We start from the raw sequence: 24,003 nt of genomic DNA, 5'->3' as shown, positions 1-24,003 counted from the left end.
AGGTGCGCTGTGGGGCTTTGGAGTACTGAACAGTAGGGAACAAGGATGAAAGGAGAGAACTTGGACAGAAGGCTATTGCAATGACCCAGGGGAATGATTATGGTCAATTGGATAAGGGTGGCCATTGTAAAAAGGAGAAAAGTTATGGATTCTCTAAGTATTTTAAATACAGACTTTACTATTGGATTGGGTATGAGAGATAAGGAGAGAATCCATTGAAGACCCGTAGGTTATTGGCCTTAGGTTCTGGATGGTACTACAGACCTACATGGAAGACTGAAGGAAGAACATGTTCTAGAAGGAAAATCAAGGTGTTCTGTTTTATACATTAATTTAAAATTCCTCTTAAATGTCAAAGTAAAGCTGTTAAATAGGTATTTGGGCATTTCAGCCTGATGCCTGTGGGAGACATTGGGGCTGGAGATAAAATTTGGGGCTGTTAATCATGCAGATAATATGTAATGTTGTGGGACTAGGTAAGCTGCCCTTGAGAAAGAGTGTGGTTGGGGGACTGAGCCCTGTAGTGTCCCAATGTTTAATAGTCAGAGGGGAGAATGGATGAAGATGGCAGAAACAGCCATTGGTTCAAAGGAAGCAGTTTGTGGGGCCTCCAAGAAGCCTAGAGTGGACTGTTTCAAGCCTCTGAATATTTAGTTGGGTGGTTTAACCAGAAAGACTCAATACTGACTCAAACTCTACTCCACCCCCTTTTTTTGAACAGAGAGTTCTGCCCCAGAGACGACAAGTATGAATACCGCAGACAACGGGGTCAACTGTCTGTGTGCCATATGCGGGGACAGAGCCACGGGGAAGCACTACGGAGCGTCCAGCTGTGACGGGTGCAAGGGCTTCTTCCGACGCAGCATTCGCAAGAGCCACGTGTATTCGTGCAGGTACCTGAAACGCTCCTTGTAGCAAAGGCATCTGCGCAGGTGTTTCAAAAGGCATGCAAGAAGGGAACGCAATTCAGAGCTTTTCTATTTCTGTAGCCCTCGGAGCACAGTCTGTAAGCTGCTTTAAGAATGAGGATGTTTGGGTGTGTGAGCAGGACGGACGTTCACCAAGGTGGTTCTCTTTTATGAAATGTCCAGAGTTATTACAACGTATATAAAAAATTCCACATACTTATCACTCAACTTAGACCAATAGAGTTGGAGCCCGGTGGACACCGCCCCTGAAGGCTTTCTCTGTCTCCCCTCTCTCCCAGAGGTGACTGTTGTCGGAAGTTTCCTGTCTTTTCCTGGTATTTCTTTATTGTTTTACCACATGTTCATATGCCAATAGGCATACTTAAATCTGCATTTCAATGGCTTCACAGTTTGCATCCTTTTTGAAGTATTGATATTCTTTTAAGCATCATTGTATCTTGAGTTTTTTCAAACAAAATTATAAAAGTACGGATGACTTTGGTAGCATTTTTTTTAGCTTTTTTAAGTTAATGGATGAATTTATATTTTCAGTTCTAATATTTTAAATCTATTTCTTGTGCCACAATTTTGCCATTGAATTTAACATTTTATCTAAAACTATATGTTATGTGCCCCACATTTCTAGTAGGCTGACTTTTCTGTTTGAATATCTAGTCAATGTCATAGCACAATTGAGGGTTAGATATGTCACAGCGAGTGTTCAGAATGACAGTTCTTGAGTGCAGATTGTGCCTGGGAAGAAGTTAATTCTTTTCCAGTGTGATGCCATTTGATTTCTAAGGGCATGGAAAAGTTAATACATAACTCTCCAAATATTTAACTAGTATTTTCTAGTAATTTTTCCAGGAAACCTTAGTATGTAAAAAAAATCTAAATCATTCACTTTAACACCTTTTTGGTAAACAAAAAATAATATTTAGATAGATCTTGCTTTTATAAACAGCAAAACTCCAAAGATAAAATGTAGACCAATGTAGATTTCCAAAGTCATCAACAAAAATAAATACAAAATAACAGGTAAACAGTACTTTTTTGAGTCATGTGTTCTGTTAAAGGTGAAATCCATAGATATGAACAATAACAATCCAAACAACAAAATCCATCAAAAACTTTTAAGAATCAGAGACTATCAGCAGCATAAAGGGCTTTCAAGATTTCCGTGCTTCCTATCTGAGAAAAGTAGGAAAGGAGTGTTACCATAGCAACTTTCAGAAATTCAGAAAAGATTCCACCAACATGTAGAGTTGACTCACACTTTCCCTTCATGAGTATTGCTACCACCTTGTCCTTCTTTACATATTTTGCTCTTAAGCAAATGCTACAATTCTCCATTTGGAAAATTGTTATATTGATACAAATTTAGGATCATAAAGGTTTTTTTAAAACTCACATTTTGCTGGTTTTAAATTTATCTGTTCTCTTAGATTTACTAATTTCATTTCCACTATAACTCTTCCATCACACTGAAGTTGGATTTGCCCTTTCAAGCACTTTAAATTACTGTCTCAATACTTCTCACATTAGGTTATTTATTATGGTTGTCTGTAAACTTGTATGTGTACCCTACTAGATTATACTTTCCTTGAGTGGAAGAGATAGATAACATTCTCTGTTTAATCCCTACACCAGGATCTTATACACAGTAGGTGCTTAATACGTATGTATGCCATTTTGCATTAGTTTAATGTTAATTGAATGTGTTCTCCTGCTGTGATTGTTGGTAACCTGGCCCTCTCTCCTGAGTCTCCTCAGCCATGTATTCTCAAATGAACAATGATTTTTTTCCTCATCCAGGAAGTATGTCTCTCTTCCAGCTCAGTTCATCTATAATAGGCTTTATACTCATTTTATATTTAGTAGCCATTCATATTTTCTAGAAGAAATATTTTATATAGGTCACAAAATATATTATTTTATTCTCATCATTACTAATCAACCACAAGTAATCAGGGATATGCATATGGATAATATTAAGCCAGAATTTTAAAGAAATGTTATTGCTTACTATATGTTTAATATTTGTCCCAAAGTCTTTAAAGTACATTCACATAACAATCTTTTACAGCAAGCCCTCCCTATCTTACAATTGTAAATTAACTGGGGGGTGTGTGAGTGGGTGTTCAATTACATTGCCAAATCCTATCAAGAATGGTGGACCTGGGAATCAAGCTTCAGGTCTAATTCCAGAAATGGTACTCCTTTTTTTTTTTAAGTGCACAATTCAGTTTTTTTTTTAGTATGTCCACAGAGTTGCAATCATCACTACAAATTGATCACTACATTTTCATCATCCGATAAAGAAACCTTTTACCCTTTAGCAGTCACTACCCTTTCCCACCAACTTCCTCTCCACCAATATGAGTCACACAGTAGTGTACTTTCTGTGTCTACACATTTGCCTCTTCTGGACATTTGATATAAGTGAAATTATATACTATGTGGCCTTTTGTGTCTGACTTCTTTCATTTAAAATAGTGTTGTCAAGGTTCAGCCAAGTCCTAGCATGTATGGGAACTCCATTCCTGTTCATTGTTATTTATCATATCCATTGTGTGTGGGAACCACATTTTAGGTATCTATTCATCAACTGATGGACATTAGGGTTGTCCTCACCTTTTAGATATTAGGATAATGCTGCTGTGGACACTTGTGTACAGGTTTGTGTGTGAACATATGGCTTCTTTCTATTGGGTTGATACCTAGGAGTGGAATTGCTGGATCTTAAGATAGCTCTATGTTTAACTTTTTAAAAAGCTGCCAAACTTTCTTCCTAAGCAGCTGCAGCATTTTGTATTATGACCAGTGATGTGGGAAAGTTCCAATTTTTATGCATCCTCATCAACACTGGTATTGTCTGTTTGTTTTTTTTCCTGATTAGAGGCATTTTAGTGGATGTCAGGTGACATCTAATCGTGCAGAGACTACTCAGTGCTGTTCTTGGCGTGAAATTGGGCATCTATTTAGAGTAAACTTTAATTGGATGTGAAGCACATTTAAAATAAGTTGAAAAATATTTACTGAGAAAAGCATGAAAGTGCAAAGGAAGGAAGTTCTGATGCAGTCTCCATTACACCGAAAACCTTTAGCAACAGGCAATTGAGATTTATATGTCAAAGATGCTTAAACTAGGTTTGGCTTTCATGACTCATGACAGAAATGACCATGCGCACTGTCATTCAGTTTTATTTTATTCTAAAGGCTACATGGGAGGTGAGGCTTGTGTTCCCATGTATGTGCTGATCATGGTTTTATGTTAGAAATGATAGCAGGAGGAAAGCTACAAATGTTCACAATCTGGAAAAGTCAGTTTATTGTTCTTTTTTCTTGTTTTGTTTTGTTTTTGAATTATATATGAGTGTTCAATTAATTGTTCTTATACATTCTTTCTATTGGGCCAAATTTAGGCATACTTATTTAAAGTCTGTTTCTTTGCTTCTTTCCATAAATAATTATCTGAAAAATTAATACATCTTTTTTTTAATATTATAGGTTCAGTCGGCAATGTGTTGTTGACAAGGACAAAAGAAATCAATGCAGATATTGTCGATTAAGAAAGTGTTTTAGAGCAGGAATGAAGAAAGAAGGTAAGATATAACATACTAATGATATTTAATACTATCAATGAAGAGTGTTATACACACATTCTCATTTCATCATAATAACAGTTTCACATGAGTTCTGATTTTTCTTAATGAAGAATCTGTGGTTCCTTGAGTTTAAGGATTTACCCGAGGAACCGACACCCAGTCTCTATCTGATGACTAAACCAGATGCCATTTTTTATTGCTGTGTTACAGCTGTCAGCAAAACTGTTGTCTAAGTAACATTCCAACATCCTGTTCAAAAAATAGATGGCCAATATCTATTAATCAGTTGAAATTATAACTATTTTTAAGCACATTTTTACTGTTAATAAGATTGAATACCTTTATTTTATAAACATTAACTGAACAAGGACTGTGCATGCATTCATGTATTTATTTAACAAATATTTATTGAGCACTGCTACTTTCCCAACACTGTTCTGGGTGCTGAGGTTTCAGTAGTTAACATAATAGAATATTTCTCCTCCTCTCGGAGCTTATCTTCTATTGAGGAACAGAGACATCGAATAAATACTCTATTTTAGTGTGAACAATTTCATTCTGAACATATTAAATAATCTGGTTATATTATCCTACAGCCTAACTAAGGTTAATTTAGAAAGGTATTGAACACGTTTAAACGTTTGGCAGGGAATAGTCACTGTTAAGATTTATGCATATCAGTTTTTTCCACATTCCTGTGCCGGTCATATACACAGAGATAGTTTTCAGAACTATTTCACAAACTATTAAGCAATCAATGGAATGAAATCCCTATTCTTTAGAAATGTAAGATGTACCAAACCTGTCTTGAACATAGCTAGTTTATTCTTTTGACACTCAATATTTGAAAGAGACCAAAGTTTCAATAGTTTTGTTCAGGTTGCTCGTCTCAAAAAAGAAGGCGAATGAAAGTTCCCAGAGTTAAAGGAGAGGCACTTTCCTATTTAGAAATGACTTATGCCTGCCCTGGCCGGTGTGACTGAATTGGTTGGGCATCGTCCTCTGCACCAAAAGGTTATTGGTTCTATTCCAGGTCAGGGCACATGCCCAGGTTGCAGGCTCGGTCCCTGGTAGGAGGTGTGTAGGAGGCATCGATCCACATCGATGTTTCTCTCTTCTCCTTTCCCTTCTCTCTAAAAATCAATAAACTGTTTTAAAAAATAGTTTATATCTGGTGGCATATCAGATAGTTTATGGGTTGATTACATACTTTTTCCATCATTTTCATCCATCTCCACTTACAGATCACCATCCTTTATTTCCTTTAAGAGTTTTACCCTTTTTTATATGAATTATTTTTTAAAATAGTGAAATTATATCATCTACCATTCACAGAATAATACATTAGTATTTTCTAAATACATTAGGAAGTAACTTTTGGATTTTATCATGGTTATATTTCCCTTATTTACAATGATAGCATCATATCCAGTTTAAGGTGGAAATGCATATAAACATGGTTTTCTGTTGAAAACTTTAGCAGTAGGAAGGTTACAAATGTCCATGATATGTTTTAGCATTTTTTTTAAAGATTAATAATGTAAGTTCAATTCATAAAAGCATAACTTACATTTTTATTTTTATCTCCATAAATGTATTTCATTAGTTTAGGCTGAAAGTCAATGACAATTTCTGCAAAAAAGAGAGAGAGAGGGAGAGAGAGAGAGAGAGAGAGAGAGAGAGAGAGAGAGAGAGAAAGAAAGAAATGAAAAAAGAGAAGGATAAGCTACCAGTAAATAAGATTTTAAAATAAAATATTATTGATTTATTCCAACTTAAAATCTACTCACTCTTAAAGGCAAAAAGTCCAGTGTTTTCTCTTCCAAATTAATGAGTTGATAGGTATGTTTTGGATAGATAGTAGATTTTAGCATAGAAATTCATGAATTTTTAAAATATAAAGTTGTTTATTATAATTATAATTTTAGAGAGAGAGGAAGGGAGAGAAAGAAAGAGATAGAAACATCAATGAGAGAGAAACATAGGGATGGAGCCCTCAACCCAGGCATGTGCCCAGACCAGGAATCGAACTGGTGATCCCTTGGGTCATGAGTGGACACTCAACCACTGAGTCACATTGGATGGGCAGAAATTAGTGAGTTTTTTAAATAAAAAAATTAACTGCATTAAAAATTATGATAGCTCAATGTTTTATCCTCCCAGCAGAACAGGGCAGAGCATTAACTTAAATAATTTAGGGGCTACAGGACTTGTTTCCATCCTTTTTGGTTAACAGAGATAATTTCAAAACCTCCTAAGTTTTGAAATCCAACTTTTAACATGTGACCTCTGTTCCTCTTTATGTGACAAATACACAAGTCAAACCCCCTCTTATTCATCCTTATTAGTTTTAGGAAATTTTATTGCAAATTTTAGTTTTCAATAAGGAATTTGGGGATACACATTTTTCTTTCTCCCTCTACTTAGAAAAGGTTGAGCTAGCTCTCTCTTAGAAGTCTTTTCTATATAATAGGAGGGTTTTTCACCTTCCCAAGTGCTGCGTTTCCAGCCTCAGTCTTCTCAGGAGAGATGTCCTACCTGCTGTGCCTTTGGCTTAATTCATGTTGTAAAATTTTCTAAGAACATTGTTTCCTAAGAGATCATAAGATTGCAATCTTAAAATCACCACAACTAAACTAAATTTTCTTTCCATTTTTGCTCATGACTTAGAAGAATAATAAAATGGAGGTTTCAACTTGACTCATACCTCTGATAGTGAATACACTCTTCTCTTTGACCTAGTCAATCTCATGGGTGATAGATACTCTTCCTCCAGTTACCTCACGGTTTTATTAACTTTAAGAGTTTGGAAAACTATCTTACCGAAATACAGCACGCCTGAACTGGCTGACCCAGCACTTTCTAACATGCATGCCATCATGAAATCCCAACAGGCAATATTTTTTGAGCTCAAGTGACAAGCCTGGCTCTGTCTTTAAAGCTGACACAGAATGAGAAGTGTCTTCAGTCACACTTCTTTACTTTCCCAAGTCTTTTAGAAACATCCCTTCTCACTTTCCATACTTTATTTTGTGACACGTAGTGAAGAGAAGCAACCAATAGACATTGTGATTTTTCTCCCCTAGCTGTGCAGAATGAACGTGATCGAATCAGCACCCGAAGAAGCACTTTTGATGGCACCAACATCCCCTCCATTAACACGCTGGCACAGGCAGAAATGCGGTCTCGCCAGGTACCCACCTCGCACTAGCATCCCACCCGCTTATAGAATCAAATGCATTAACACCCTGCCCTGCTTATAGAATCAAATGCACCAGCATCCCACCCGCTTATAGAATCAAATGCATTAACACCCCACCCTGCTTATAGAATCAAATGCACCAGCATCCCACCCGCTTATAGAATCAAATGCATTAACACCCCGCCCTGCTTATAGAATCAAATGCACCAGCATTCCACCCTGCTTATAGAATCAAATGGCTGTTTAGGTGTAATGCTGAAATAATCTAACTTTTTTCAAATGTGCTCATTACTAACCTAAATGATGTTTATGCAAATTCAAGAGTTTTACTTTGAAAATATTGGTCGGACTGTTGACTTCACTGTGATGTATTCTGGACCAGTTCCTATTTATGAATGGGACAATGAAATGTATTTCAGTGGAGGGTTGTAAAATATACATTTGTTTACAAAGTTCATTTGAAATATTTCATGTGTGGAACAGGGCTCTGGGGGGAGAAACTCGTTTTCTTGGTTGAATGTGTAAAATCAGTTATCACAACTTTTGGGGAATTTGGTTGAGACGGATCATCAGAGCTTCTTTCCTTACAAACAGTTTCTAGACTCAAGAACTCACCTTGGCACCTGCTTTGGAAATAGGTGTTTTAAGGGAAGAGCCAGATTTTGAAAAGCGCAAGAGAAAGTTGAAGTTTCTAGTGTGAGAATATCAGTTCTAAAGTTTTCATAGGACATTAGTTATCTACATAAGTAACAGTGGCTTAAGAATCAACTAAACAGACCCTTTCAGACAGTTTATTTTAACATTGCTTCTATTAGAAATGTTAGTGATATTTTTTCTATTATAAAGCAAATTATGAAATAGCTAACTATTAATCCAGCTCTATAATGAGTCAGTGCAACTACTTTCGTTTTTGATAACACAAGGGTAATACGATGAGGTTAACCTCACCGTTATCATCAGCATTGCTTGCAGATTACCTGATGGCCTATAAAATGCTTAGAGAATGGCTTATGGGGAGGTGTGAGGAAGGACACACGCACTACAGAAAGACACGTACACACACATTCAGAAAGTGCAGAAAAGTTCCTAACTTTCAGAAAGTCACTTCTTCAGCAGAAGGGCATTTTGACTCCACTTATATTTTTATAGAGTTCAAAATCATATAGAGTTGTAAAAATTATTATTAGATTAAGCTTTTTAATGTTGCTAATTCAAAGGTTGGTTTCTTGATTTTATTTCTACGGGTTTCTATTTAGTGCAGAACATAAATCGTCTTCTTTCTCATCTAAATCCTTTCTCTCAGTTTGTTAAACTTTGTCCACTATAAATATTTTCAACAAATTAAAGATGGATTTTTCTTAATGGAAATATCACTTTTTGATGAAAAAGGAAACCACAGAGCATATTTCATATAAATACTCTGTTATTTCTTTGTATAGTCAGTTTAGATTATGGCACTCCCCAAAAGTTGGGTAACTTTTTCTACAATTGTGTCCATTAAAATAAGATAGTGCTCCCACAGTATGTGCTATGCAGGGAATGTTTTCAATTAAACTTGTACTGAAAGGTATTTCAGTTCTCAATTTAAAAATATTTAGCATATTTCAAGATACTGTGACAATGATAGCGCCACTTCAATGGCATTCATAGAGAAAAGAGGAGTATTGGTTATGTCTTGTTTTCAATGAGAAGTTAACATAATGTTCTTGTTCATGCTAGATGTCAGCCTCAAGCCCTGGTGTGAGCACAGACATAAATGTGAAGAAAATTGCAAACATTGGTGATGTCTGTGAATCTATGAAACAGCAGCTCTTGGTCTTGGTTGAATGGGCAAAATATATCCCTGCCTTCTGCGAGTTACCGCTGGATGATCAGGTAGAAGTTAAAGAAATTCTGAATGCTTAAAAAAACACCACACACCTGTTTGTTTGTTTTTTAACTTTGCGAGGTTTTTTGTGTTCTTTTAATTATGGTTATAATGGATTTACCCTATTTGACAAAGGTGAAGTTATCTCATGAGAAAAAGATTGGTTTTCTTATCGATTCACCTCCTTGTTCTATCAGAGGCACAGCTGTTTAACTCCTATTTTAGGTCTTGCATACTTATTGACTTGATAAAGTTGAGCAGGACAGTTATCCCTTCTTGGAGTGTAAAAAGCTTAAGTGAGCCCAGCTGGTATGGCTCAGTGGTGGAAAGTCAAGCCATGAACCAAGAGGTCCCTGGTTTGATTCCCGGTCAGGGTGCATGCTCGGGTTGCTGGCTTGATCCCCAGTAGAAGGCATACAAGAGGTAGCCAATGGATGTTTCTCTTGCATTGATGTGTCTGTCTTTCTATCCCTCCCCCTTTCCCTAAAAAATAAAAAAATCAATTAAAAACATACATTTTTTTAAAAACTTGAGAGAGATAGCAAGTAACTGCCATTGTGAGACAAAGGATTGCAGACCAAATGCCTGGGACGTAAATGGTGCACTATTGTGTCTGGGTATTTAGTGAAGGAACCTGTGAAATTTTTCAGAAATTCCAGGCCACTCCTAGAGGAAACCATACAGGTGTATTGGTGTCTTTGTGGACACATTGTACAATTAACATATAAAATTTTGCCTTGTATATTGACAATTTTATTCAAGCATTACTGTAAAAAAATTATATGTCTAGCAAAAAAATCTGTAGAACCATGCTCTGAAATCTACAGAGAAATCGAGAAAATTCAGATATAATGGTTTTTCCTAATACATATATTGCCATGCTTTGTCATACGTACATTAAGACATTTTAATTATTAGCTAAAAGCTTTAGTTTCTTAATTAGTCTATGAAGATTAGATTATTAGTTTCAGATTCATTTTGAACTCTTCCATCTAAGCAGTATATAATATCTTGTAGATGCAAATAATTTGAAAATTTCCAATTCCTGCACATTGAATAAACCAGGATATGTAGTTTATCCCGTGTATATCTTACATTCTCTGACCAGTGTTCTTTATCACGGACACACAAAAACAAAAACAATAAAAGGGAAAGGTGCAATTGTTTAAAATTCAAAGGACAAAATATTTATACAACCAGAAAAAAAGTAATCATAGGAAGTTTAGTTACATTTCTAGGAGAACGTTATGCTTGGTGACGAAAAAAAAAAATCTTGTGAAATCTGAAATCATTCTCAAAATGTTCTGTAACTACCTTCCTGTTATGAGTCATGGTTATTGACATATCATAAAGATAGCTTGGCTCAGAAGGTTGTTTCACGGTGAATAATGCTAAATTGCTAAAACCTCCTTGTCTCACCCCAAGCCATATAAGTAGGGTTATGTTATTTATCAGTTTTATATGTTTACTATCACTCCTCTTTCAAAGTTGCTGACTTAAATATGAAGATAGTGATTAAAAAAGTTGGGAAATTGAATTCCAGTAACCTGTCAAAAAACAATTTTTCTTTACAAGCTCAGACTTTAATATTAACAATATAGCATTAGTAGCCATGGCTTGCCAATGTCTATTGTGGATAAGACACTGGGGAATTAGCTTTCAGTTGCCTTATACATTAGATTCTTTTACTTAATGCTCTCAGGAGCTCTGTGTCCTAAGTTTTATAACTTCCACTTAACAGTTTTTAAAACTGAATTCTATATCAATTCACTCAGTAAATTCACCCAAACGCATGTATTAGGACTAGTGTTCAGTTTTAGGAACTGTGAGCATTCAGCAAGTAAAAATTCAGATTGCATCATTTTTCTCATAAAGTTTACCTTCTGTTTGGGAGAGACAGACAATAAAAGATGTACAGATTATGAGTAAGTTGATTCTAGGTGGGGATAAATCCTATAAAATGAGATGGGATGAATTGTTGGACAATGACTGGGGGTCAAGTGGTAACAGATACTTTAAATTGGGGATCAGAGAAGATTTTTCCTGAGACCCGGATGACAAGAAGCCAATCATACCAAGATCAAGGAGAAAAATAGCATTCTGGGTACAGAAAGAGTATCTTAACAGACTCTGAGGGAGGCAGAGATGTTGCAGGGTGCATGGGGACAAAGCATTGAGCTATAACCTGTGCGGCCTTGGTCAAGCAGTTTGGATGATATTCTAAGGACAATAAGAAACCAGTGAGGGGTTTTCAGCAGAGAAGTGATATTAAGTGATGATTATTTTACAAATCTCATCTTGGTAGCTCTGTCAAGAAGGACTTAGAATGGAGGAACTTAGGATGGAGGAACCAGGAAGGAAGCAAGAAAACCTGTTAGGTTCTTGGAGTATAATGTGAAGGCCAGGGCAAGAAAAGCAAAGGCTTTGGCCTGGGTGGTATAGGAGTTGCTGGGCCATTAGAGAAGAATCAAACTGGAGTCCTGTTTTTGTTATGAACAAGCTTGATGGACAAGGATGAAGATGTTGGAGAAGCATTACTTTGAAGTGTTAAATTAGAAACGCTTCCTGTTATCTCTAGTGGTGATATTCAGTAGGCAATGAAGTATATGCATGAAACTCAGTTCAGAGCTTAGTGCAAGGAATTATGGGTTCAGTCTTGAGTGTGTTAGCAGTCCGACTCACCATTCTCATTTCACCACGTCACAGGCCCTCACTTCGCTCTTGTCTATTTAGTTTATTATGTGTAAGAGATTGTGTTTTACATGTATTTTCTCATGTAATCCTCATGTCTAGAATTTGAAATTTTATTCACTATTTCTGCTGGGTAGATTTAAACAATTGAGTCCCAAACATAACTGGTTGGTTTATCCAAAATCAAACAGGTAGTAAGTGGCCAAGCCAGAACTTGAACACTGCTTGGTTTGATTTTACTTCATTCCAGAACACTTAGTTGTTCTGTTGAGTCTTTTTGTTTGTGTGTTTGCTGACATTGACTCATTAGTTTTAGAAATTTTGAAAAGTTAAACTCTATGATATTGTCAAATAGAAACATAGAAGGCTTACTGATGGCAACTATCTATGAATATTATAGTTTGTTAAGTAAATAAAAAGTCTTAGGCTTAAAGAACTCTAAGTTAATCCCAGACTCATGTGATACCATCTGTTAATCATCATATTTTATCATTAATTGTTCAACTTGGAATTTTTCATTAAGGTGGCCCTGCTGAGAGCTCATGCAGGGGAGCATTTACTGCTTGGAGCTACAAAGAGATCCATGATATATAAAGATATTTTGCTTTTGGGTAAGTTGTTGTTTTTTTTTAATTTAAGAAAAAATTCTGCCTGCTTCATTCTTACACAGGATCTATTCTGTGTGTCCCGAGCGTTCTGAGACACTGACAGATGGCGCTCCCCTTTCGCAGACTGGGTCTATTTGATATCCTCACCGGGTCCCGTTTTCCCTGCTTGATTGCAGGGAAGTTCAGCATGCGTTCAGGGTGTATTAAGATGAAAAGTAAAAGAAAGCTGTTGCTCAATGAACAGACTCTTGAGTCTAATTAAATCATCAGGACAAAGAATTAATGACTTGTGTGACCATCTTAGGGAGTCTCAGTGTTGTTTCCCATTCTTCTGTGTCTACGTAGTAACTGTAATATAGGTAATTGTAATATGTGCTATTGGGTACATTTTTAATGAGCATGTGTATCTCCTATGATATCATTGCCCATGATATGTGCAACATCCCAAGTTAAAAATAATTTGGTGACAGTGTCTGAAAATTTCTGATGATTCAATAACAGTGCCAGAAGAAGCAGAAGTAGGGAGGTGGGTGGAAGGGAAGGTGAGTGGAGAAAATATGACACAAAGGGAAAGCTTTTGTCCTCATTAAATCTCCAACCTCCCACCCTACTTAACTTACATAGATTTCTCTCATGCTTATTAGCTTTACCTTTTCCTGGCTAGTATTAAATGATTACTAAATTGTTTATTCTATTTATGTGATAGATATTTTTGTCCCAAACATGAATAAATTGAATGTAATATAATAATATTTAATATTTACTAAGCACTTATTATGTCATATGCATTGCTGTAAGTACTTTTTGATATGTAGATCAGCACTATCTCATTTAATCCTCACAATAACCCTAAGGGATAGGTACCATTTTTCAGATGGAGAAAGTTAAGCTGAGGTTTCAAGGTTAGTGAGGGATAGAGCCAGGATTCTAAACCACATAATGTGACTGTAGAGACCATGCTGTCAAATTCTATTATATGCTCTGTTGCATTTAGAGGACCCTACAGTACCTTTCTCATTATCAATTGGAATAAAATATATCTACTTAGGTTTGTTAAAAAGTGTCTCAATCGTAGTCATACCTACATATACCAACCCCACTAGAGGATGGTGTTTTTAATCCACTCTAAGCCAGAAAGATTCTTTGGGCTTTGAATTAAGCTGATTAATGAGTAAGACACTGGTAGAAAACTGACATAGCGGAAAGCTAATCATTATACTTTGCTTCTCTCTTGTCAATTATTAGCTTGTTTATTAGCCTGTACTTTAGTGTTATCAACAGTGACTGAGGCTATTAAAATGCATGTGATCATATTATCAATGTTATTGATCCTTTAAGTGTTCTTAAGTTTTTCTAACTTAACACTACTGAGAAATGAAGTACTATTATTATTAATGCAAGGGAAGGCCATTTAAAATATTGCTTTGTAAAAATTTAAACAGCATCTGATAATTTGGGGGCAGGATGACTTTATTATTTTTCCCCCCAGGAAACAACTACATTATTCAGCGCAACAGCTGTGAGGTCGAGATCAGCCGCGTGGCCAACCGGGTCCTAGACGAGCTGGTCCGGCCGTTTCAGGAAATCCAGATCGATGACAATGAGTACGCTTGTTTGAAGGCCATTGTATTTTTTGATCCAGGTTTGTTCCCAAAGACCCACTAAACAATAATTATAATGAAGATAAGACTACTTTTTAATATTGGAACATTTGTCGTCGCACGTTGTTAAGATCCAATCTTCAGGCTGCCCTCTCTGTTCCTTTACCAGATGCAAAAGGGCTCAGTGACCCCATGAAGATTAAGAACATGCGGTTCCAGGTACAGCTGAGCCTGGAGGACTATATCAACGACCGGCAGTACGACTCCCGCGGGCGGTTCGGGGAGCTGCTCCTGCTGCTGCCCACGCTGCAGAGCATCACCTGGCAGATGATCGAGCAGATCCAGTTCGTGAAGCTCTTCGGGATGGTGAAGATCGACAACCTGCTCCAGGAGATGCTGCTGGGTGGTGAGTCTCTTTTATTTGTTCGCATCCCGCCTTGCACTTCGAATAAGTTTGTCCCTTCTATTTTCTGTCTGTGACAGAATGAACTCAATTTCTTTTTACATTTAGAAAGTCTGCAGTACCCATTGGATGGGGACAAAATACATGAACGCAACGAAACCCCCATTCTTACTAGCCTCCACCATCTAACTCCTCACGGTCCCAATAACCTCAAATTTCAGGTCCTTCAAATGTGGTGAATAGAACTGTATTTCCTATTTGTAATAGTCCTTGAAGTATCATTGTATTTTTCTATGCCTTTACTTCTTTAAAAACCCCAAAGATATCAGAATTGCAAACTAACCCAAAATATGTGTATATGCACGTGTGTGTGTGTGTGTGTGTGTGTGTGTGTGTAGGGTGTCCCAAAATTCACGCAAGAAGTAATTTTGATAGAAAACACAGGTTTATAATTAAAAATTGTAAATTTTTTATTGATTCATAAAGTATACAGTATAGGGTTATGTATGGAATAGCACATCGGGTAAATGGCCTCCACGGCTTTGCTGGCACATACGCAAAGCCGTGGTCTTCATTGGTCTTCACTGTCCCTGCTCCTGGGCCATAATTGGTACTTGGTAATGCTTATCAAATTGAAGGGATCGAAATTAAAGGGCAACAGATATTAGAATCTGATTCAATAAACCAAGTAAAATTAGGCTTTTATTTGTTGTTGTTGTTGTTGTTGTTAATGCTCACGCAAAATTCAAATCTTGCGTGAATTTTTGGAAACCCTATATATATGAACACTTTGCTTCTGAAATAATTAATTGACACAAGACAATGAGAAGGGAAAAATGAGATTTCATTACTGCAATAAATGCCAGGAATAGTTAGGAAAGTTAGGAAAGCATTTTGATCTAGATTAAATTTCCTGATAACATCGCTTTATTTTATTTTTAGTTTTCTGGTGCTTAATGTGTCCCTAATGATGTCTTCCTGAAATAAAAGTTGTTTATGCTATTAGGGTGACCCCAAATACTATAAACTTGAGGTAAGTGATTCTTGGAATTGCCTTAACAACAGGCAGCCACCCTAATGATTCCAGGAAACAGCATACAAGGTCCATTATTAATAGACAGCATAATATGATACAGCATTCATCTAGCCAGTGTACAGTGAAAGCTGACATTGTCCTTAATACAGCAGTGGTTCTATTAATTTATTTTTGAACTCCCCAAAAGCACTTTGCAAAAATAGCAATATTCAAGTTGTCAATCAAAAGATTTGTTCCAAGGTAAACTCGCCATTTCTGATTAAATATCACCATCTTTTTATCTTCGGTAGGTGCTTCCAATGACGGCAGCCATCTCCATCATCCGATGCATCCACATTTGTCTCAGGACCCATTAACTGGACAAACCATACTTTTAGGCCCCATGTCAACACTGGTTCATCCAGACCAGATCTGTAAGTATGTGGGCTTCTTTTCAACCATAAATTGTCCTAAACTTAATTACTTGAGAAAAAGAGGAATCGGGGGAAAGAATCTATGAGTACCCAGAACTGCAAGATTTGGGTGTTATCCTCTCCAGGGCTCCACTGTGGGAGACTGTGACATTCAGCAAGTCACGTCTTCTCCAGGCATGAGTTTGCTCCCTAAAATGGAGATACAGTACCTCAATCTTTCTACTTCATGGGTTTGGGAGCAGAAAAGAATATAGGGGCAGTCCCAGCTCTGCTGGTCTGCAGGCTTATAGAAATAATTACGCAGGCTGGGGCCATGCGTAGAAACCAGAATAATCACTGGAAAATTATGGTTACTTGTGAGCTTTAAAAATGTCTATCATATCATGTTATAAGTCAATTATACCTCAGTTACAAATGAACAAAAATATCTGTCAAAACATTAAGAACCCTTTTAACTATACGTTAGAAAAATATAGGGAAGTTTGAAAAACAAAGTAAATTAAAAAAAATAAATATAGGGAAGTTGAAAAATATAGTAATCCTAATATTTATTTTGTTCACTGTAATGTAAAACATTAGAAACACTGAAAATTAAAGTTTTACTTCTTTGTAAAAATTTTAAGAAGCATAGTTTATACAGTATTTTTGCTTCCTCCTCCTGCAATTTGTAAGAGCAAGTGAGGATTTTTATGTGCTTTAATGAATGTTACTCTTTTGAAGTTTGGATCAGCTTCTAACATTTTATCCTTTGCATTTTCTTTTTCCCCCCTCCTTTTATTATTTTTTTAAAATTACAGTTTATATTTAATATTATTTTACATTAGTTCCAGGTGTGCAGCATAGTGGTTGGACAATCATATACTTTACAAAGTGTTCCCCCTGATGTTCTCAGTCCCCACCTGGCACCACACAAAGTCATAATAATGTTACTGACTATGTTTCCTGTGCTGACTCCTTTGCATTTTCCCTGTCCTGAAATATGTCAGAGAATCCATTTGATGTGAAGTTTTTTTGCCAGTTTCATTTCCCCTGGGGCATCATTGTCCTTTCCAACACGCCCAGTCCCCTCACTTATGCCGAACGCTGATGAGTGTCCTTCACTAAGGTCCTAGAAGCACATTTAGGGTCTCAAACAGCAGTCCTGCCCGCATTCCCACCGTCAGCTATCTTCTGTCACTCCACTCATGTGCAATTGGAATTTTGATTCCATGATTATCACTTTTTGTTTCTTTGCTGCACTTGAGTCGTGTTGTATGTGTGGAGTTTTTTTTAGCCAGTTCTCTTTCAGTTGTCTATTTTTGCAAAATGTCACGTGGATTTATCATTGGGAGACACAGAGGGAACTCAAGTACACACTCTGTTGTCAGTGTGTGAATTGAATAAAATATGTGCCAATGTGAATAAAATACGGAAATACGGACGGAACGAAAGACGTGATGCCCTAGGTCACTGATGACAGGACATCTGTTACTTAGGTGATTATTGGAGACACATTAGCAGTGAAGTTCCTGGTTATGCGGTCCTCACAATTCATTGGGAGTTACCAGGCTAACGACACTTGGCCATGCTTTTTGCAGGACTGGTGCCATTAGCTGTGCTGACTGAGATTCGTGCATATCAGAATTGTGCACAGTGAGGGCTGCTTGGGCAAACACTTTGAAACTAAAATAATTATATAAATACTCAGGATTGGGAGTGGCTCACTTAATATGATATCATTGCAGATTTAACACGATTCTATTTCTATAAGCTATCCTGGAGATAATAATCCCTATTTGACCAAATATCAAGAGTTACCACTGAATTGATAGTAATTATCCCAGATTTACCTGTGGTCCATCGCCTGTGGACACTAAGCCAGCTACCTCACTGAGATGCCTTGAGTTACGGTGATGCCGTGATCATGCATACCTGCATGACCCACTGAATTGGCAGCAGCCGCTCACATCTCGTTATAATGCTGTTTTACCTCAGTGTTCAAGGAAATGGAACAACTCAGTGGGTACCACCCGACTGCTACCTAATGGCCAGAAAAGTAGAGGCCACAAAAATGTGTGTTCTCACATCTCCCCTGTAGTGTACAAGCATTGGTCGACCGATGTAATTGTGTCTAAAACAGAAGTTCTTTGAGTATATGACAGAGGCGGAAATGAAATTGTTAGAAAAAGTACCATTTTTGGAGTTAGGGTGGCACAGTTAACCTGCGGGTCCCAGTGAGCTTGGAAGTGATAATTTGGGGACCATCCTTGCAAAGCAGATGTGACCATTTTCATGTCACAGGTGGTCAAGAGCCAAGAGAGGCAAGCTCAGTATCACACCAAAATACTCGGAGTTGTGTCTCTCCAAGTTCAGTTATTCATAAACTTAGAACATTAACAACACATTAAGCATTATAGGCATCAGCTGGCGAGAAGGTTGAACAGTTCTGCTGGCGGTTGAATTCTTTACTTTTTAATTGCCAGTTTTCTAATAGTTTGAAAGCATGCTGTTGCCTCTAATATGTTTAGAATCTCATCATCACATTTTCCCCCCTCTTTTGACAATATTTATAAGACTCATTTAAAGGAAAGCTTTGCTTTGCTTGTGCTCATTTAGAATAGTTTTAATCCAAAACAAAACATATACATAAACACAGGAAAGCTTAATTTGTGCATATTTTCTTGGTGTTTTAGAGCAGGCCTCTGCAGTTTCAGATCCACCCTAAGAATCCCAAAATAAATTTTTAAGGCAGCTTGTTTAGTCTTTTGTCAATTAAACTATCTCAAACTGTTGTTCCTAAGTAATTGCTAATCCATAGTTAATAATACCAAAGTTATTATAGTAAAGATAACCAAGCAAAAAGAGTCTGTCCTCGTATTTGTATAGAATTTTTTTCAAAATTTTAAGTAACTGTTTTGGAGAAAAAAAAATCTATAAAGTTTGCAATGCTTCTGTCTGATCATCAAATATTTTCTACACTGTTGAATATATGAAATAATAATGAGTACTAAAGTACTTTTGAGTTTTTAAAAATTACAGAATAGCTCCTAGATTATTTTATAATATGAAAAAAGTTTGCAGTGGAAGGAAACACTATTCTAAACCGTGAAATAACTAGGTTTGCTCTTTGCATTGACAGGGGCAGTGACAAACAAGAGCAATTATAATAGAATAATCTTGATGTGACAAAGCCAGTATTTTTCAGATGCCTTTAACTACAACATAGATTTCAAAGCACTTGAAAAGTATCTTATCTTCATTTTAAAATGTCATCTAATGAGGTCGAATTAGTGGAAGCCAAATCAAACATATTTTATTTCATGTGCACTTTTATTACAAAATTATAACACTTGAGATCTAAGATTTGAAAAAAACACTAGCATTCTGTTCGTTCTTTTCATTAACTTTTTTCTGCTGGGTGTGTGGGAGAATCAGATGCTCACAAATGCTATTAAGAAAGACAGACCACACCTTAAAAGGATTCTTTAAGGTTTTCAAGAATGACCTGGTCCAATAGAAATCTATTTGGTGCGGTGTAGGGTAGAGGAGCACCTTCAGTGGTATGTCAGTGCACTGATAATCTATAATAATAAAAGGGCATTATGCTAATTAGACTGGACATCTTCCAGATGTCCTTCCTGATGAAGCTGGGGCCAGAGGGAAGCCAGCCCGGGTCCCGGGTGCCTGCTGGCGGCCGGAGGAGGGAAGCCCGGTTCCCGGGTGCTGGAGGGAAGCCAGTGCCGGCAGCCTGGGGAAGGAAGGCCTACTCTTGCACGAATTTCCGTGCATCGGGCCTCTAGTGTTATATAAAGCACCACTTTATGTGTGATCTTTAAAAACACACGAAGAGTAAAACAATGTGTATTGGTGTCATGCAGGACTTAATGGGATGATGGGTCAGGGTGACTGTTGCCATCACATACAATTCTCTGATTCTTTTTTAGCAACTCCTGAAACCCCACTCCCTTCCCCACCACAAGGCTCTGGACAAGAACAATACAAAATTGCCGCAAACCAAGCTTCCGTCATTTCACACCAGCCTCTCTCCAAACAAAAGCCATTGTAAGGATATGTTTACTTCTGAACAGCACTGCTTCAATGTGAAAAATTACCAGTCTTGAAAATCTCAGGATATGCTTTTGGCAAACTCTTAGCCAAGGCTTCTTCATGGTGCTGTTGTAAGATGGTAACCTATTTTCTTGTTTTTATACTCATTTTGTTTGTTTTTGCTATTGTCTGAAACCTTCAGTTGCAACCATTGTATATCTGAGTTTCCATACATTTATACCATATGGTTTTCCCAGCTCCCCTAGCACCGGGCCTTAAGCCATTGAATCTTATGTACTATTTCTATTTGTTGCCTTCATATTAATTTAAATCTGTAAATAATTGCTTTAGGGTGATGTTATGCAGAACTAAGTGTTCTTTTTTGACTGAAATATTATTATATCAAATCCCAGATGAATATACATTGAACCAAGTTTTTAATAAATAATAAATTTTAAACTTGCAAATTAGAAAACAATAAAGCAGTTTCTATAAAATCGGGCCTAGTTCTTTGAAGAACAATTCCTCATGGACATCCTGTGGCTAAGAAGTGTCTTTGGGCCACAGTTAAATATACCTATTTTCAGTTTAGAAAAATATAAATAGCCATTCCAAGGATGACTGTGTATTCTTTCAGATCTGACTGTATTTGAAGGTGTATGTTAAGATAAAAGGTGTTAGTTTGTGCAGATAGGTTACAGGTTAAACTGTAAAAAAGAAATCCCTAAAACAGTGGCTCCACCAAGAGAGGCATTTGTTTCTCCATCCTAAACAATATCCGGAAGTCGTCATCCATTGACTAGGACTTGGCACATACCCACACCCAATCCCCAGGGAGACTGGGGGAGGAGGAAGAAAGCCTGTGCCAACCAAAACTACAACTCGGGGAGACTAATATTGGAAGACAAATTAACCATCCACCTATCACACACGTGTTGCCGCATTTAGTCCTCACAACAACCCTGAAAAAGAGGTTTTATTATCTTTCAGTTATAAAGAAACCTTTAGCCTAGGGATTAAATAATGTAACCAACATTCATAAACCTGGAGAGTAGGAGAGCTTCATTTAGGCCAGGGTCCGGTTGACTTTCATGAGAATAAATCTTTGGTGTGGGATGAAAAATGTGAGCTTCTTGCTATGGTTTTTAAATATATGTAATTGACTATTGATGGAACACTATCAGTCATGTTACCTATAACACATATTTACATGCAAGCAGTGAGTGCCAAATTTTGGCAGCTTGATAAGAAACCACTTTTGTACTTTGAATAAAAGTCTTACCCCTAAAATAATATTTTAAATAAATTAAAGAAAATAAAAGATACACCAGATGGGTTATCATGAAAACAGAAGCAAAATGACTAATTTATCAGGTTTTCAACAATCCAGCAACCCAGGGATATACTGAATGCCTAACTCTGGACCGAGAAGCACAGTTCATTGGCGCCCTAAACTATTTGATATCATCTGAAGCTGGAGCTTCTTAAAAAACAATGAATGATGGGTTGTCTGTAAACCCATGACCTTTCTCTCTCTCTCCCCAGCCTCCTCTCTCTGTCTGAAGCAGGCAACAAAAATTTGAATAATTATCAATGATACAAAGAAGTATCCCAAGCTGAAAGAGACTGACATACATGATAATTTCAGGACCTTTCAAAGTTTCTAAGCTTATGATGGTGTAACCCCCAGTTACCCTACAAATAAAAATGTTAACTAACCCATTGGCTCTTAAAGTGAAATTGAACTCTTAAAATAGAAAATGATTCCTTAGAAGCTATCGTTGGTTAAATAGAATCAATAAATTCTTTTAAGAGCTGGTACCTTCATGTCACTGGGAAATCTTAGAGAGAGAGAAGGAGAAGAGGAAAGTTTTCTTACATTGTTTGAATATTTACTTTGGTATTTCTATGTGATGAATAAGAATGTTTTTGATTGTTATAAATACAGATACTATTTGTAGATTTCTGCTTACTTTTTTTGTGTTGTTCTCTTAGAATATATTAAAAAACTTTAAAATATAAAACAAAGTCATATTAGTAAACCCTTTAACTTATCTGCATGTATTTACTAAACAGTTATGTTTTACAAATTATTGCCAACAATTTTGTTTTAATAACTGTGGTCAGGGACTTTGTAATATATTTTTGTATACTTAACTGCCAACAGTGCTGGATGAGAGGAACTGATATTTTCAAAATATTGATAAAGTTATTCCTTTTATATAGCACAATACTTTTTTTCATGTAATAAGATGGAATAATTTATTGTGAAATAATGATTCATTTTATAAATGTAAAATTATTTTTATAAATTTTATTGTTGAAAATCAAAAATTACTAGATTTTTTAAAATGTTAAATTATAGTGAGATTAAAATATTTCAAAACTGTGATACCATGTTGTTTCACTGAAGTTTTGAAATAAAAATTGAGATAAAAAACTGAAATGGGGTGCTTCACTATTGTTCAAAAATTATTTTATAATTGTAGAGATAATGCTAATATCTTTTGTATGGGCATTTAGTTAAATTTACATAGAGTTCCATAATACTGGTGTTTAGATGCCAGAGCAAAATTAATTAGCACATTTCCAAATCATCATAGAATTAGACACTGATTAAAGGGACCATCCTCACATTTGTGTGTTAATTATGTAGTTTTGCTTGCTTTATAGTTTTGTCACAGTAATGAAATATATGGCCTCGGCTAGTTTCAGCCTTGTATAGGTATACTTGGCATGTAAATTTTTAAACTCAATGTTTTCACTTCTGTTATTCTGTAGTCATAGTTAAAGCTTCTTTGTAAATGTTCTTGTATTATGAGGACCGGTCGTTTTTATAAAAGTCTACTAATTTTTATTTTAGTTCTACTTTTATCAGGGGAATATGAGTACATCATTTAAAAACACAATTATGCTTGAAGTTTATAGTGCAGTCCTCCACCCCACCATTCCCTTCTTCCCTACCTTCTGACCTTCAGTAGCAACATTCAAATGTTGCAGCTGCTCGATTTATTTTTATTTATTTTTATTTTTTTTAAATATATTTAATTGATTTTTTACAGAGAGGAAGGGAGAGGGATAGAGAGTTAGAAACATTGATGAGAGAGAAATATCGATCAGCTGCCTCCTACACACTCCCCACTGGGGATGTGCCCACAACCAAGGTACATGCCCTTGACCGGAATCAAACCTGGGACCCTTGAGTCCACAGGCTGATGCTCTATCCACTGAGTCAAACCGGTTAGGGCTATTTATTTTTATTTTTTAAAAGTTTATCTTTATTGTTGAAAGTATTACAGATGTCACCCCCCCCCCCCTTTTTCCCATTGACCACCTCCACCCCTCACTACCCCTCCCAGGCCTTCACCACACTTTTGTCTGTGCCCATGGGCTATGCATATATGCGTATAAGTTCCCCGGTTAATCTCTCCCCTCTCCCCCAATTTCCCTCTGAGATTCATCAGTCTGTTCCATGTTTCCATGTCTCTGGATCTATTTTGTTCTTCAGTTTATTTTGTTCGTTAGATTCCACTTGAGTGGGATCATGTGATACTTCCTTTCTCTGAAGGCATATTTTGCTCAGTATGGAGGGACCTGGAGAGTATTATGCTATGCAGCTGCTCGTATTTTTTCTCTGCAG

At 36.5% G+C, this 24,003-nt stretch overlaps 1 protein-coding gene across 2 annotated transcripts in view; it reads left to right on the top strand.

The window, feature by feature from the left end:
- HNF4G (hepatocyte nuclear factor 4 gamma) overlaps positions 1–23,623 on the top strand; it is a 92,593-nt gene extending 68,970 nt beyond the window's left edge. For both annotated transcript variants that reach the window (XM_059672838.1, XM_059672837.1), the window contains 9 exons: positions 722–893; positions 4,419–4,513; positions 7,603–7,709; positions 9,438–9,593; positions 12,800–12,887; positions 14,374–14,526; positions 14,655–14,891; positions 16,215–16,337; positions 20,261–23,623. In XM_059672838.1, the coding sequence (XP_059528821.1) occupies positions 748–893; positions 4,419–4,513; positions 7,603–7,709; positions 9,438–9,593; positions 12,800–12,887; positions 14,374–14,526; positions 14,655–14,891; positions 16,215–16,337; positions 20,261–20,382 (1,227 nt within the window). In that variant the 5' untranslated portion in view covers positions 722–747 and the 3' untranslated portion in view covers positions 20,383–23,623. The remainder of the gene's footprint in view (positions 1–721; positions 894–4,418; positions 4,514–7,602; positions 7,710–9,437; positions 9,594–12,799; positions 12,888–14,373; positions 14,527–14,654; positions 14,892–16,214; positions 16,338–20,260) is intronic.
- The last annotated feature ends 380 nt before the right edge of the window (positions 23,624–24,003 follow it).

Source organism: Myotis daubentonii, chromosome 17, assembly GCF_963259705.1.
Source record: "Myotis daubentonii chromosome 17, mMyoDau2.1, whole genome shotgun sequence".
NCBI lineage: Eukaryota > Metazoa > Chordata > Mammalia > Chiroptera > Vespertilionidae > Myotis > Myotis daubentonii.
The sequence above is the reverse complement of the archived record's forward strand: the minus strand, read 5'-3'. Positions and strand labels throughout refer to the sequence as shown.